This window comes from Moschus berezovskii, chromosome 12, assembly GCF_049115385.1.
Source record: "Moschus berezovskii isolate FMDL1 chromosome 12, NW_MosBer_1.0, whole genome shotgun sequence".
Taxonomy (NCBI): domain Eukaryota; kingdom Metazoa; phylum Chordata; class Mammalia; order Artiodactyla; family Moschidae; genus Moschus; species Moschus berezovskii.
Window position 1 is genome coordinate 25,314,699 of NC_142471.1, and position 15,011 is coordinate 25,329,709.

The window sequence follows — 15,011 nt, forward strand, 5'->3', positions numbered from 1 at the left end:
TTTGCATGAAATGTTCCCTTGGAATCTCTAATTTTCTTGAAGAGATCTCTTGTTTTTCCTATTCTGTTGTTTTCCTCTATTTCTTTGCATTGATCACTGAGGAAGGCTTTCTTATCTCTCCTTGCTATTCTTTGGAATTCTGCATTCAGATGCTTATATCTTTCCTTTTCTCCTTTGCTTTTCGCTTCTCTTCTTTTCACAGCTCTTTGTAAGGCCTCCTCAGACAGCCATTTTGCTTTTTTGCATTTCTTTTCCATGGGGATGGTCTTGGTCCCTGTCTCCTGTACAATGTCACGAACCTCCGTCCAGAGTTCATCAGGCACTCTATCTATCAGATCTAGTCCCTTAAATCTATTTCTCACTTCCACTGTATAATCATAAGGGATTTGATTTAGGTCATATCTGAATGGTCTAGTGGTTTTCTCTACTTTCTTCATTTTAAGTCTGAATTTGGCAATAAGCAGTTCATGATCTGAGCAAAATCACTGCAGATGCCGATTGCAGCCATGAAATTAAAAGATGCTTACTCCTTGGAAGGAAAGTTATGACCAACCTAGATAGTATATTAAAAAGCAGAGACATTACTTTGCCAACAAAGGTCCGTCTAGTCAAGGCTATGGTTTTTCCCGTGGTCATGTATGGATGTGAGAGTTGGACTGTGAAGAAAGCTGATCGCCGAAGAATTGATGCTTTTGAACGGTGATGTTGGAGAAGACTCTTGAGAGTCCCTTGGACTGCAAGGAGATCCAACCAGTCCATTCTAAAGGAGATCAGTCCTGGGTGTTCATTGGAAGGACTTATGCTAAAGCTGAAACTGCAATACTTTGGCCACCTCCTGCGACAAGTTGACTCACTGGAAAAGACTGATGCTGGGAAAGGTTGGGGGCGGGAGGAGAAGGGGACGACAGAGAATGAGATGGCTGGATGGCATCACCGACTCTGTGGACATGAGTTTGAGTGAACTCCGGGAGTTGGTGATAGACAGGGAGGCCTGGTGTGCTGTGATTCATGGGGTCGCGCAGAGAAGGACACGACTGAGCGACTGAACTGAACTGAACTGAAGTTTTTTGTTTAAATTTGTATTTCCTAGTTTTTCCAAGTATATAAGTAACACGCAAAATATATTTTAATAGGGAGTGAAAGAGAGAGAGAGATCCTAAGTCTGGAGCTTAGTGAATGTACTAGAGGTGAGAAGGAATACATTGAGGAATAATAAAAATAATAAAATAATGATAATAAATAAATAAAATAAAAATAATAAAAATTTTCCTGGTAAAAATTAAGTGCATAAATCACTTAAAACTTTTTTAAAAACTCTTCTAGAATATTACATGAGAATATGGGATAAATACACTAAGGCTTTTTTTTTACACTAACACTTTTGACAAGTAGATTTAGTCAGTTCCACAAGTCCTTGATGCGAAGCTCTGTGTGCCATATTGTTTCTAAAAAAAGTTCAGGATTTAGAATCCAGCTGTTAGCTATTCTCTCACTATTACTCCCAAGTTCTTATGTTACTTGATAAAGTCTATTAATGTTATTACTTTCTGCACTGTGTGGTTGGAAAATGCCAGCTACAGGGTTGCATAATGAATGCATTGTTAAGGTAAGATGGGGACTTTGATCACCATATTGCTGCTTTATTTGAGGGAGAAAATAAAATATATAAGGACTCAATTAACAGCATTCACCAGTCTCAGTAAAACTGCAGCTATTCTCCATGTTGATTTACACTAGAATCACCTGGGGAGCTTTAAAACCCAGTGCTGCTTGGGTCTCACCCACCAGAGATTCTGTTGTGATTGGTTGGGCACAGGAATTTTTAAACCACCTTGGATGATTTTAATCTGCAACCAGCTTGATGTTTACTGCCCTTGAAGGCCCCAACTTAATAAGACTTACTCAGGATCATCAATTGCTTACTGCGTAGTTGACATAATTCTCAGATACTCTACTCTTGTACTAACTGCTTTGAGTGGAAGGGTACATTGACTTGTTTCCTAATACCCAGATAACAACACAAAGCAACTAAGGTCAAGGAATATTTAACTATTCTGTTAATACTTATCTAACCAGAGAGCCTTTTCCCCCTGCCTCATTGCACCATGTAGCATGTGGAACTCCCCCAACTAGTGATTGAACCCATGTCCCCTACAGTGAAAGCTGGAATCTTAATCACGGACTACCAGGGAAGTCCTCAAAGAGCCATTTTTAAAATGAGATTTTCAGTAAACTGAGTTCTCGCTATGTTAGAGCTTAATTCCTTTCTATCCTTCTACTAAATTACTTAATTCCTCGCAAAATGTCTCATCTTTTTGGTCCAGAAAAGAATTTCTAATTGTCTGAACTATAGGTAAGGTTAAAAATATACAGCTAGAATCTTTTATGCTAAATGTAGTATCAGCCATGTTCAGTCACATAAAACTCATCTAATTTCATTGTCTCCCACATTTGGTGCTAACTAAATGAAAATCCAGTGGCTACAATGGATGAGTTTTCTTTTCTTTTTTTGGTCCAGGGATAGAATCTGTGCCCCCTGCAGCGGAAGTCTTAACCATTGAACCACCAGGGAAATGCCACCTACTCCTGTTTCTGGTATTTTTTTTTAATTGGCTCTAGTTCTTCTTTACATAAATCTTAATTTTCTAGACATGTGCATCCATCTAGATATAAGCAGTCTTATCATATAATTTGGTTAAAATCAACTTGCAGACATGAACATTGTTGATACCAATTGACAGAGAACACAACCCAGGAAGGTAAACAAACAAGTGGGTCTGATTTTTTTCTTTTCTTTTTTTTTTTTTTAAAAGTAAAACTTGGTTCTACAAGCATCTAGGATTTCAGGCACTGTACTTCAAAGCAAAATACTACTTACATTTTCTAGGAGGCAAACAGCAGCCGGATTCCCACGAAATGCTTTTGCTGTGAATGCATCTGCTATGAAAATAGGGAGCTTCATTTTCTTTGTAAGCTGTTTCCGCAAACTCTCAAAACTGTTGGTAGACTGCTTTTCTTCTTATTGCTACAAAAAAATCAGAAAGTTAATGTTTTACTTGATACAAAGAAACAACTAACATTTCCCAAGTACAAAGTCAAGTAATTATTCTAATACACCTACATTTAAAGATAAGTAATCCTTTGATTTATTTTAAGCCTCTAGATTGAATTTCCTTTAAAATACTGGATGAATAGAATATTTTCTTTTCATAGTGTACATATACTTAACATAGTTATATTCTTAGAGTAGCCAAAACTAGCATAAGCTATGTTGTTAATGAAGTATGCGAAACTTCCAAAGAGCATATATGTTGCTGATAATTTACTGATGAATATTACTGCCCTTTTAAAATGATGTATTTTTTCTAATTATTAAAAAAATGCCCATCATTAAAAAACTGGAAAATCAAAAAATTAATCATAACCATTCAAATTAGCAATAACTTTTTTTGGACTTAATATAGTCAAAGGAATCTCATGTTTTAATTTTGTGTTATTTTATAAATCTGCAATTGGAGACTTTTTAGAGCTCATGATATAGATTTGTTAAAATTAACCTTTTTATTATAAGAATAATACTTTCTCTTTACTGAAAACCTATAAAATACAGGAAAATGGTGTGGGGGGTGTGAAGACTCTTCTGTATCTTCATGCTGTGGAGATAAACTGTTCACATTCTGGGTATTTCCTTTGCTTTCACTAGAAAGCAGGACTTTGCCATAGGTAGGGAAGAATTCCTCTCTCTCAAAGTTATAGAACTTTTTAAAAACTCAGCAAACTATGGGGTGTTTTGCTTAAATATAAAAGAAATTAACCCATTCTAACACGTATCTCTTGTTTTCAAGGAGATGAGGATAAACAATGGCTAGGCAGCTCCCAGGTCCACAGAGTTGTTTTCTTTTTCTTTTCATTTATTTACAAGGGTTTTGCTTAACTTTCTTGCCAAATTGCCTACTTTTTTCTGCCTTTTTTTAGGTATAATTGATATATTACTTTCAGGTTTACAACATAACAATCCAATATTCATATATATTGGGAAATGACCTACCACAAACAGTCTAGTTAATCTATCACCAAACATAGTTACAAAAAAAGGTTTTGGGTTTTTTTTTTCCGTATGGTGGAAGTTTGAAGATCTACTCTCTTCAGTTCAGTTCAGCCGCTCATTCGTGTCCAACTCTTTGCAACCCCATGAATCGCAGCACGCCAGGCCTCTCTGTCCATCACCAACTCCCAGAGTTCACCCAAACTCATGTCCATTGAGTCGGTGATGCCATCTAGCCATCTCATCCTCTGTCGTCCCCTTCTCCTCCCGCCCCCAATCCCTCCCAGCATCAGGGTCTTTTCCAATGAGTCAACTCTGCACGTGAGGTGGCCAAAGTATTGGGGTTTCAGCTTTAGCATCAGTCCTTCCAATGAACACCCAGGACTGATCTCCTTTAGGATGGACTCCTTGCAGTCCAAGGGGCTCTCAAGAGTCTTCTCCAACACCAACGCTACTCTCTTAGCAACTTTCAAATATTCAATACATTATTATTAACTATGGTCACAATGCTGCACATGACATTCCAAGAACTAATTGATTTTATAGCTACAAGTTTGTGCCTTTGGAGCCCTTTCAAGAAACTTGGGTAAGTCTGCACTTTTTGACCTCCAAACAATAATAGTATTAATATTTAAGATACAGTTTTTAATCATAATTCTTAGCAAGGAATTCTAGCCAGTGAGGAGACCAATGTAAAAATTATAAAATATAAAATACAAAAGGAAAAGATATAGATAAAATGCTTAGGAACACAAGGAGAAAGCAATAACTCTGCCCAGGAGACAGTCAGAGGGAGCTCCAGAGATGAGTTCCCAGAGCTGTCATCCAGAGATGCCATTTGAGTGAGTCCAAAAATATACACACACAAATATCCAGCAGCTCCATAAAGTGGGAACAGGCATTTTGGGTAGAGTGCATAGATTAATCCCAGGGCAAGCAATTTGATATGGAAATAGATATGCAAGAGGAAAGGAGATTGCAGAGATGAGGCTATCAAGATCTGCTGGAGTCAATGTTCATGAAGGAGCAGATATATGTAGACTTATAGCTGATTAATATGATTGTACAGCAGAAACCAACACAAGATTGTAAAGCAATTATCCTCCAATTAAACTTTAAAAAAATTTTTTTTAAATAGATAACCTACAAGGACCTACTGTACAGCACAGAGAACACTGCTCAATATTCCATAATACAGGCTTCCCTGGTGGTCCAATGGTTAGGAATCTGCCTTGCAAAGCAGAGGATGCCGATTTGATCCCCAGTCTGGGAAGATCCCACATGCCAAGGTGCAACTAATAAGCCCATGGGCCACAACTACTGAGTCAACACACACTGCCACTACTGAAGCCTGCACACTCTAGAGCCCGTGCTCCACAAGAGAAGCCACCACAATGAGAAGCCATCACACTCTCCGAAACTAGAGAAAGCCCTTGTACAGCAAGGAAGACCCAGCTCAGCCATAAATAAATAAATAAATAAAAGTATTCTGTAATAACCTAAATGGGAAAACAATTTGAAAAAGAATAAATATACGTATATGTATAACTGAATCACTTGAAACTAACACATTTTTAATCAACTATTCTCCAATATAAATTTTTTTTAAATGTTAAAAACAAAATAGAAATCCAAAATTCAGTTCAACAGCTACTATGTGGCAGGCTAACTGCAAAGCTAGGTACCAGGGAGAGGAGAGAGTCTCATGAATGAGCCATATGCCTCTACTCTGAGAGTCTAATCTAGAGTTTATTTTTGAAGATGTCTCTCTCTTTTTCTCTCTCCTTAAAATTAATTTTGGTTTCATTTCTATAAGAAAAACGCAGACTTATTTGATGGGAATTGTGTTGGATCTGTGGATTACCTTGAGTTGTAAAATCATTTTGAAGATATTCTTTTAATCCAAGAACATAGGTGTATGACTGCTAAGTTGCTTCAGTCATGTCCGACTCTTTGCAATCCCATGGACTGTAGCCCACCAGGCTCTGCTTCTCCAATCTACTGGAGTAGATTGCCATGCCCTCCTCCAGGGGATCTTCCCCACTCGGGATCAAACCTGAGTCTCTCATGTCTTCTGCATTGGCAGGCAGGTTCTTTACCACTAGTGCCATGCAGGAAGCCCCAGGAAGATGGGTATATCTTTCCAAAAGAAGAAAAGAAAAGGGCAGGCTTAAATTCCTCCTGAACTGCTGAAAGAAAATTTGAGGCAGGTGAAGTTTAAGCAACTTGCCTTTCTTTACCCAGTAAATGGGCTTGCACAAATTTTGGCATCCTGGTCAATCTAATGGCTGGTCCTAAGCTGCAACTTTCAGGTAGAGCTGTGTGCACTATCCAGCAGGGTGTTTTTCAAATGATCCAAAGATTTTAATTTATCCTTCTCTAATTTCACTTACATTCCATTAGGATCCCTAGTATGGCTTTCAGTTCAGTTCAGTTCAGTCGCTCAGTCATGTCCAACTCTTTGCAACTCCATGAATCACAGCATGCCAGGCCTCCCTGTCCATCACCAACTCCCGAAGTTCACTCAAACTCATGTCCATCGAGACGGTGATGCCATCCAGCCATCTCATTCTCTGTCGTCCCAGTCTCCTCCCGCCCCCAATCCCTCCCAGCATCAGAGTCTTTTCCAGTGAGTCAACTCTTCGCATGAGGTGGTCAAAGTATTGGAGCTTCAGCTTTAGCATCAGTCCTTCCAATGAATACCCAGGATTGATCTCCTCTAGAATAGACTGGAGAAGGCAATGGCAAGCCACTCCAGTACTCTTGCCTGGAAAATCCCATGGATGGAGGAGCCTGGTAGCCTGCAGTCCGTGGGGTCGCTAAGGGTCGGACACGACTGAGCGACTTCACTTTCACTTTTCACTTTCACACATTGGAGAAGGAAATGGCAACCCACTCCAGTGTTCTTGCCTGGAGAATCCCAGGGACAGGGGAGCCTGGTGGGCTGCCATCTATGGGGTCGCACAGAGTCGGACACGACTGAAGTGACTTAGCAGCAGCAGCAGCAGAATGGACTGGTTGGATCTCCTTGCAGTCCAAGGGATTCTCAAGAGTCTTCTCCAGCACCACAGTTCAAAAGCATCAATTCTTCGGCGATCAGCTTTCTTCACAGTCCAACTCTCACATCCATACATGACCACGGGAAAAACCATAGCCTTGACTAGATGGACCTTGGTTGGCAAAGTAATGTCTCTGCTTTTTAATATGCTTTCTAGTATGGCTTTATATGCCCCTTAATAATGGCAAGCAAATAAGCTGTTTAAATAGAAATCAATTACTCCCAGAGGGTACCTCATAAATCTAAATTCATATGATTTCTAAACTATTCATATCTGTTTTAAAACTTTTTTAGTCTTTAATTATCAATTTATTGTATGAATAGAACCTTTTTATAAAATAATAAAATAATACAGAAAAAAAAATCCCATTTGACAATCCCCTGTCTCACTATATTCCCTGCAGTTCCATCAAGTCAGTTTCTGAGGACACAGTAGACATCTTTCTGAATTCTAACCTTGGTTCCATTTATCATGTAGGGAAATCATAAATATCCCTTGTTCAAAAAGTTTAGTCATTAAACCTGCCCATGGGTATGCCTGGGTATGTTGATGCTTATTTGTCCCTCTATAATAGTCTTAGCTTGTTTACAGTCTCCTGTGCTACAGACAACAGAAAGTTGACTCCTGTATTCTGTAGCTGTTAATATAAAAGAACCCACTTGGCTTTTGCTTATGACTGCTGCCTCCAAACAATGCTGCTCATTAATAAATGCCAACTTAGTTCTTTAAAAATGTAAATACTTAGTAACAGAATGCTGATGCATTCAAAGTGTACAGGAATACTATGCACCTTACTTGTTGGAAAAAAGAAAATAACTATAAAAAGGAAGTCAAATTATAAAATAAGTTTTAAATAAAAATTTGGAGGAAATTCTATTTTTAAATTAGTTTCATGGCACTCAACTACTTTGTGTTTAGTTTTACTCATGTTTCCTGGACTTAATAGAAACTCTGAAACACTGCCTTTGTTAAAAAAAATTTTAGACTAATTCTGATTTCCTTAACTACATTTATGCTCAAATGCCTACAGTTTCAGAAACTTTTCACTTTTCTGTTGAAGCTCACAGTTTTTATCATCATGACCTACCATGTATCAACCAAATTACTGCCCCTCCCCACTTCTTCTTCCCACTGGTTCAGTTCAGTCATTCAGTCGTGTCTGACTCTTTGCGACCAAATGAATCGCAGCATGCCAGGCCTCTCTGTCCATCACCAGCTCCTGGAGTTCACTCAAACTCATGTCCATTGAGTCGGTGATGCCATCCAGCCATCTCATTCTCGGTCGTCCCCTTCTCCTCCCGCCCCCAATCCCTCCCAGCATCAGAGTCTTTTCCAGTGAGTCAACTTGTCGCATGAGGTGGCCAAAGTATTGGAGCTTCAGCTTTAGCATCAGTCCTTCCAATGAACATCCAGGACTGATCTCCTTTAGGATGGACTGGTTGGATCTCCTTGCAGTCCAAGGGACTCTCAAGAGTCTTCTCCAGCACCACAGTTCAAAAGCATCAGTTCTTCGGCGATCAGCTTTCTTCACAGTCCAACTCTCACATCCATACAACCACGCGTAATTTGTTTTCTAGATCTGGGAGTCTAATAGCAGTAAACAACATGTCCTTTTCAAGTGCACATGGAGCATTTTCCAGAATAGATCATATGTTAGGCCATAAAACAAGTCTCAATAAACATAAAGCCTTGGAATCATACAAAGTGTGTCCTTCAATCACAGTGGAATAAGATTACATTTCAATAACAAGAGGAATTGGAAATTTGAGGAATGTGGAAATTAATTAACATTCCCCAATAGTAAAAGGAACTGGGTTCCCTGGAGAAATGGTCACTTCTAGGGCAAAGGTAAAGAAAATACCAGATAAGTTTTCAGCATCTTCTAATAGAAGAAAGTAAGACGGTCTCAAAAAATAAAAAGAATAAGGGGGCTTCCCTGGCAGTTCAGTGGGAGTTGGGACACTGTACTTTCACTGCAGGGAGAATGGATTTGATCCTGGGTCAAAGAACTAGGATCCCACAAGTCAGCAAATAAATAAATAAATAGAATAGGGGTATGTCAAAGGGATACAGGAGCCAACCTGAAAGTGCTCCCAGTGGCCTAAGGAAGAACAATTTGAACAACAAAATAAGTTATGTAGATTATAACCCAAAGTATAAAATTAGTATCCGTGGGTCTATACTGGCATATATATAAAGATAAAAGAATGAATGAAAGGAAAACCTCATAGAATTATTTTTAACTCAAGTTCTTTTCTATTTTTGGCTACATTGGGTCTTTGTTGCTGGTCTTGGGCTTTGTCTAGTTGTGACAAGTAGGGGCTACTCTTCATTGCAATGTGTGGGCATCTCATGATGCTGGCTTGTTTTGGAGCATGGACTGTTAAGCCTGCACATTCAGTAGTTGCAGCACGCAGACTTAGTTGCCCTGTGGCATGTGGGATCTTAGTTCCCTGACCAGGGATTGAACCCATGTCCCCTGTACTGCAAGGCAGATTTTTAACCACTGAGCCACCAGGGAAGTCCCCAGAATAATTTCAAATAATTTATCTAGCTACTCTCCCTTCCAGGAGCTGGAGCTTAAATACCCCTTGAGTGCGAGCTGCGCTCAGTGACTATTTTCCAAAAGAGTAGAGCATAAGAGGATGAAAAGTAACTTCACAGTGGAGAAATCTGGCAAGTGCTGCCTCAGGCAGGTTTCACTGAGGGTAACACCATCAGTAACACCAAGCTGGTTTTAGAAAAGGCAGAGGAACCAGAGATCAAATTGCTAACATCCGCTGGATCATGGAAAAAGCAAGAGAGTTCCAGAAAAACATCTATTTCTGCTTTATTGACTATGCCAAAGACGTTGACTGTGTGGATAACGATAAACTGGAAAATTCTGAAAGAGATGGGAATCCCAGACCACCTGACCTGCCTCTTGAGAAACCTGTATGCAGGTCAGGAAGCAACAGTCAGAACTGTACATGGAACAACAGACTGGTTCCAAATAGGAAAAGGAGTACGTCAAGGCTGTATATTGTCACCTTGTTTATTTAGCTTATATGCAGAGTACATCATGGGGAACGCTGGGCTGGAAGAAGCACAAGCTGGAATCAAGATTGCTGGGAGAAATATCAATAACCTCAGATATGCAGATGACACCACCCTTATGGCAGAAAGTGAAGAGGAACTCGAAAGCCTCTTGATGAAAGTGAAAGAGGAGAGTGAAAAGGTTGGCTTGAAGCTCAACATTCAGAAAACAAAGATCATGGCATCTGGTCCCATCACTTCATGGGAAATAGATGGAGAAACAGTGGAAACAGTGTCAGACTTTATTTTTTTGGGCTCCAAAATCACTAAGGATGCTGATTGCAGCCATGAAATTAAAAGATGCTTACTCCTTGGAAGGAAAGTTATGACCAACCTAGATAGCATATTAAAAAGCAGAGATATTACTTTGCCAACAAAGGTCCGTCTAGTCAAGGCTATGGTTTTTCCAGTGGTCATGTATGGATGTGAGAGTTGGACTGTGAAGAAAGCTGAGCGCTGAAGAACTGATGCTTTTGAACTGTGGTGCTGGAGAAGACTCTTGAGAGTCCCTGGGACTGCAAGGAGATCCAACCAGTCCATTCTAAAGGAGATCAGTTCTGGGCGTTCATTGGAAGGACTGATGCTAAAGCTGAAACTCCAATACTTTGGCCACCTCACGCGATGAGTTGACTCACTGGAAAAGACTCTGATGCTGCCAGGGATTGGGGGCAGGAGACGGGGACGACAGAGAATGAGATGGCTGGATGGCATCACCGACTCGATGGACAAGAGTTTGGGTGAACTCTGGGAGCTCGATGGACAGGGAGGCCTGGCATGCTGTGATTCATAGGGTCACAAAGAGTCGGACACGACTGAGTGACTGAAATGAACACCATTAGTGATAAGTCAGTTTGATAGCATCTACCTTGGATATGATGTGATGAAAATGGCACTTTACTTCGGTGGTCTTTCTCCTGAGAACCACTTACTCCTATTTAATCATAGCAAAAACATTAGAGATATTCCAATTGAAGAGTATTCCTCGAAGGAACAGAGAATGCTAAGGAGAATGATGACTAATTAATGTAGTATCCAGGATGGGATCCTGAAACAGAAGGATGTTAGGGAAAAACTAGTGAACCCCATATAAAGTGTGTAGTTAATAATAATGAGCCAAGGTAGGTTCATTTGTTGTAACAAACACATCATAGTAAATGCAAGATGTTAATAACAGAGGCAACTCAGTGAGGGCTACACAGGAACTCTCCGTACTATCTTCTTTAAATTAATTAATTAGGTTGTGCCAGGTCTTAGTTGGGCATGCAGGGCTTTTTTCCTTTTTAGTTGCAGCATGCAGGATCTTTAGTTACAGCATGTGAACTCTTAGTTGCAGGATGTGGGATCTAGTACCCTGACCAGGGATTGAACCTGGACCCTCTACTTTAGTAGCAGAGTCAGCCATTTTTTGTAGACTGAAACATATACTGAAATGTTAGGATTTTACTGCTGCTGCTGCTGCTAAGTCACTTCAGTCGTGTCCGACTCTGTGCGACCCCATAGACGGCAGCCGACCAGGCTCTGCCGTCCCTGGGATTCTCCAGGCAAGAACACTGGAGTGGGTTGCCATTTCCTGCTCCAATGCATGAAAGTGAAAAGTGAAAGTGAAGTCGCTCAGTTTTGTCCAACTAGTAGCGACCCCATGGACTGCAGCCCACCGGGCTCCTCTGTCCATGGGATTTTCTAGGCAAGAGTACTGGAGTGGCTTGCCATTGCCTTCTCCGGGATTATACTAATGCCCTCAAATCAATTTCTGCAGAAGGCAATGGCAACCCACTCCAGTACTCTTGCCTGGAAAATCCCATGGATGGAGGAGCCTGGTAGGCTGTAGCCCGTGGGGTCGTTCAGTCAGTCAGACATGACTGAGCAACTTCACTTTCACTTTTCACTTTCATGCATTGGAGAAGGAAATGGCAACCCACTCCAGTGTTCTTGCCTGGAGGATCCTAGGGACAGGGGAGCCTGGTGGGCTGCTGTCTATGGGGTCACACAGAGTTGGACACGACTGAAGTGACTTAGCTTAGCAAATCATTTCTATTTTATTAATAGCAATCACATCTTGCCTGGAGAATCCCATGGACGGAGGAGCCTGGTAGGCTATGTTGGAAAACAGTAGTATTTACATGTGAGTGAGTGAAAGTCACTCAGTCATGTCCGACTCTTTGCGACACCATGAACTATACAGTCCATGGAATTCTCTAGGTCAGAATACTGGAGTGGGTAGCCTTTCCCTTCTCCAGGGGATCTTCCCAACCTGGGAATTGAACCCAGGTCTCCTACACTGCAGGTAGATTCTTTACCAGCTGAGGCACCAGGGAAGCCCATTTACATGTGAAATATCACTCAGTCTGTCCACAGAAGGTTTTTGGTACTCATCTGATTTTACAGATTTCCCTGGAATAATTTTTGCCACTCCCTCCCACGCAACACAGTGCTTAGGACATTGTACTTTCCAAAATTTTTCTACTAAATTCACTATTGAAATAAGTTTCACAGGAAGGACCACATTCATGACATAACTGACAAGAAACAGGACAGAACTGGAATTATTTCAACTACTAATCTCCATATAACAACTCATTTTAGACACTAAGAAACTAAATTCAGGGGACTTCCTTGGCAGTCCAGTGATTAAGACTCCAAACTCCCAATGTAGGGTGCATTTTTTTTTGCTTAATCACTCAGTCGTGTCTGACTCTTTGTGACCCCATGAACAGTAGCCCACCAGGCTCCTCTCTTCATGGGATTTTCTAGGCAAGAATACTGGAGTGGGTTGCCATTTCCTTCTCATGGATGGGTTCAATCCCTGGTCAAGAAACTGCGATCCTGCAAGTCGTACCTTGACGTGGCCACAAACAAACAGCAACAAAAACTGAGTTTCAGGAAAGTTAATTGCTTCAGAATCAAACAGCTGTAGGTAAGTGTGAAATCTTAGGGTTAGAACCTAGGACAATCTGACTCCCTGGTTATGAAGACAATTCTAATTTTGTCGTTGATTTTCTTTGTAAAGTTTGGAGCATTACTTTATCTTCTGATTCTTCTATTTGTTGGTTCAACATATAATAACTTTGCTAGACTGTGGTGAAAATTAAAAGTGTCTTCACCCCCAATATAACCATTGTTATTTGTACACAAAGAGGCATATATATTGATATGTATATGAAAACATGTATTTTTAACTACAACTCAGAAGTTTAAAATCGTGTGGGGAAAGGGAGGGAATAGTCTGATATCTGTACTGTGTTCTATAAGTTATCAATATGCTCATGGAATATTAAAAGAAGTATAATAATTTGATTTAAATTCCTTAAGTAGCTATCTTTTGTGGCTGTTTTCCCTGTTCTTCCCAGCAATCCACTGGAGCAGAAATAATATTCAACATTTTTAATTATTTTCAAAAAGTAGAGAAAGTGTGTTAGACGCTTTTTTCCTTTTAAGTCGCAATTTGTTTACTTAGTGTATGATTATTCAAATTGGATGAGACCTCTCGGTTTCCCTAATCCCAGAATAAACAATAAGGTGATTTGAAGAAACAAACAAAATATCAAGAATGTAAACTGTGTAATTAAGCTTTGTCTTGAGAAACACTTTTGAATTATTATGATCACTGCTTTCTAAAGACAGTAAATATATTAATATATGATATAAATCAAAGAATAAGCATTTCACAAAACCTTAGTACGACAGATTTAATGCTCAGAAAGCATTTAGAAACAATCCTAGAAACTTATTTGTGGGTTTGTTGTTTTTAGTTTATTTGCTTTTCCTATAGACAAAGATTATAACCCTGTTTTTATGTTATTTCAGAACGTGGTAGGGGTATGTGAACAACTATTTTAGCCAATTTTTAGTTAATGTGCCTTCCTTCTCCCAGAAGAGTGCAATCTCTTCAATTTCTTTCTTCTTTTTTCAAGCTCTGCATGGAATTTTCCTGTTCTCTTCCTGGTGGTGTAGTCATGATCACATGTCTGTGTCTTGTTTTCCTCTGGGAGCTGTGGGTACTTCTATTTCCTTCTCCTTTTTCATCTTTTCTCTCATTTTGGCCTCTAACAAGATACTCTCCAGGGTCCCTCCGATTTCTATACAATAGGAAAGCACTGAAAAGATGGAAGGAAGGAAGACAGAGAGGAAAAAAACAAAAAACACCCCAATGTAGCTGGGAGTTCTAACCATCTCTATGGAAACAATTCCACAGAGACTGATCCGGAAACAATTCTGTAGGGACCAGTGAAGCAGTGGTGAGCCAATTTCACCAAGCCTTAAAGGACTCAACTTGCAGATGGGAATAGTTGATAGACACTTTTTCTTTTGAGAAAAGCATTGAGTGTTAAAGAATCCACCTGCTAACGCAGGAGAAACAAGAACTCAGGTTCCATCTTTGGGTCAGGAAAATCCTCTGGAGTAGGAAATGGCAATCCACTCCAGTCTTCTTGCCTGGAAAATTCCATGGACAGAGAAGCCTGGCAGGCTACAGTCCATGGGGTCCCAAAGAGTTGGACATGAATGAGCAACTGAGCATGCACAAAATAGGAAGTCAAATAAAAATTAAGTTTATCCCTATATAATGCATTTTTTTAAAAACTCAAAACGTCCTACTTGCTATAATAATAAAAAGGCAAAAGGAATGTATCTGCTAATTTCAAGTCCTTCCTAAGCATTCACATTGGCAAACAGGAGCATGCCCAATGCAAACAAGTTGTGGCCAAAAAAACCCCCAAATAAAACACTGCAGTTTGGTGATGAAAAACCATTAGAACGATTTTAGGATTTTGACACACAGCCATAAAAATATGTGGAGAGAATGCCAAACTCAATCAGGCGGTAAATAAACTGAA

General features: G+C 39.9%; 1 protein-coding gene across 3 annotated transcripts in view; it reads right to left on the bottom strand.

Moving 5' to 3' along the window:
• PBLD (phenazine biosynthesis like protein domain containing) overlaps window positions 1-15,011 on the bottom strand; it is a 41,383-nt gene that overhangs the window by 24,461 nt on the left and 1,911 nt on the right. For all 3 annotated transcript variants that reach the window (XM_055425614.2, XM_055425616.2, XM_055425612.2), the window contains exon 2: window positions 2,879-3,025. In XM_055425614.2, the coding sequence (XP_055281589.1) occupies window positions 2,879-2,962 (84 nt within the window). In that variant the 5' untranslated portion in view covers window positions 2,963-3,025. The remainder of the gene's footprint in view (window positions 1-2,878; window positions 3,026-15,011) is intronic.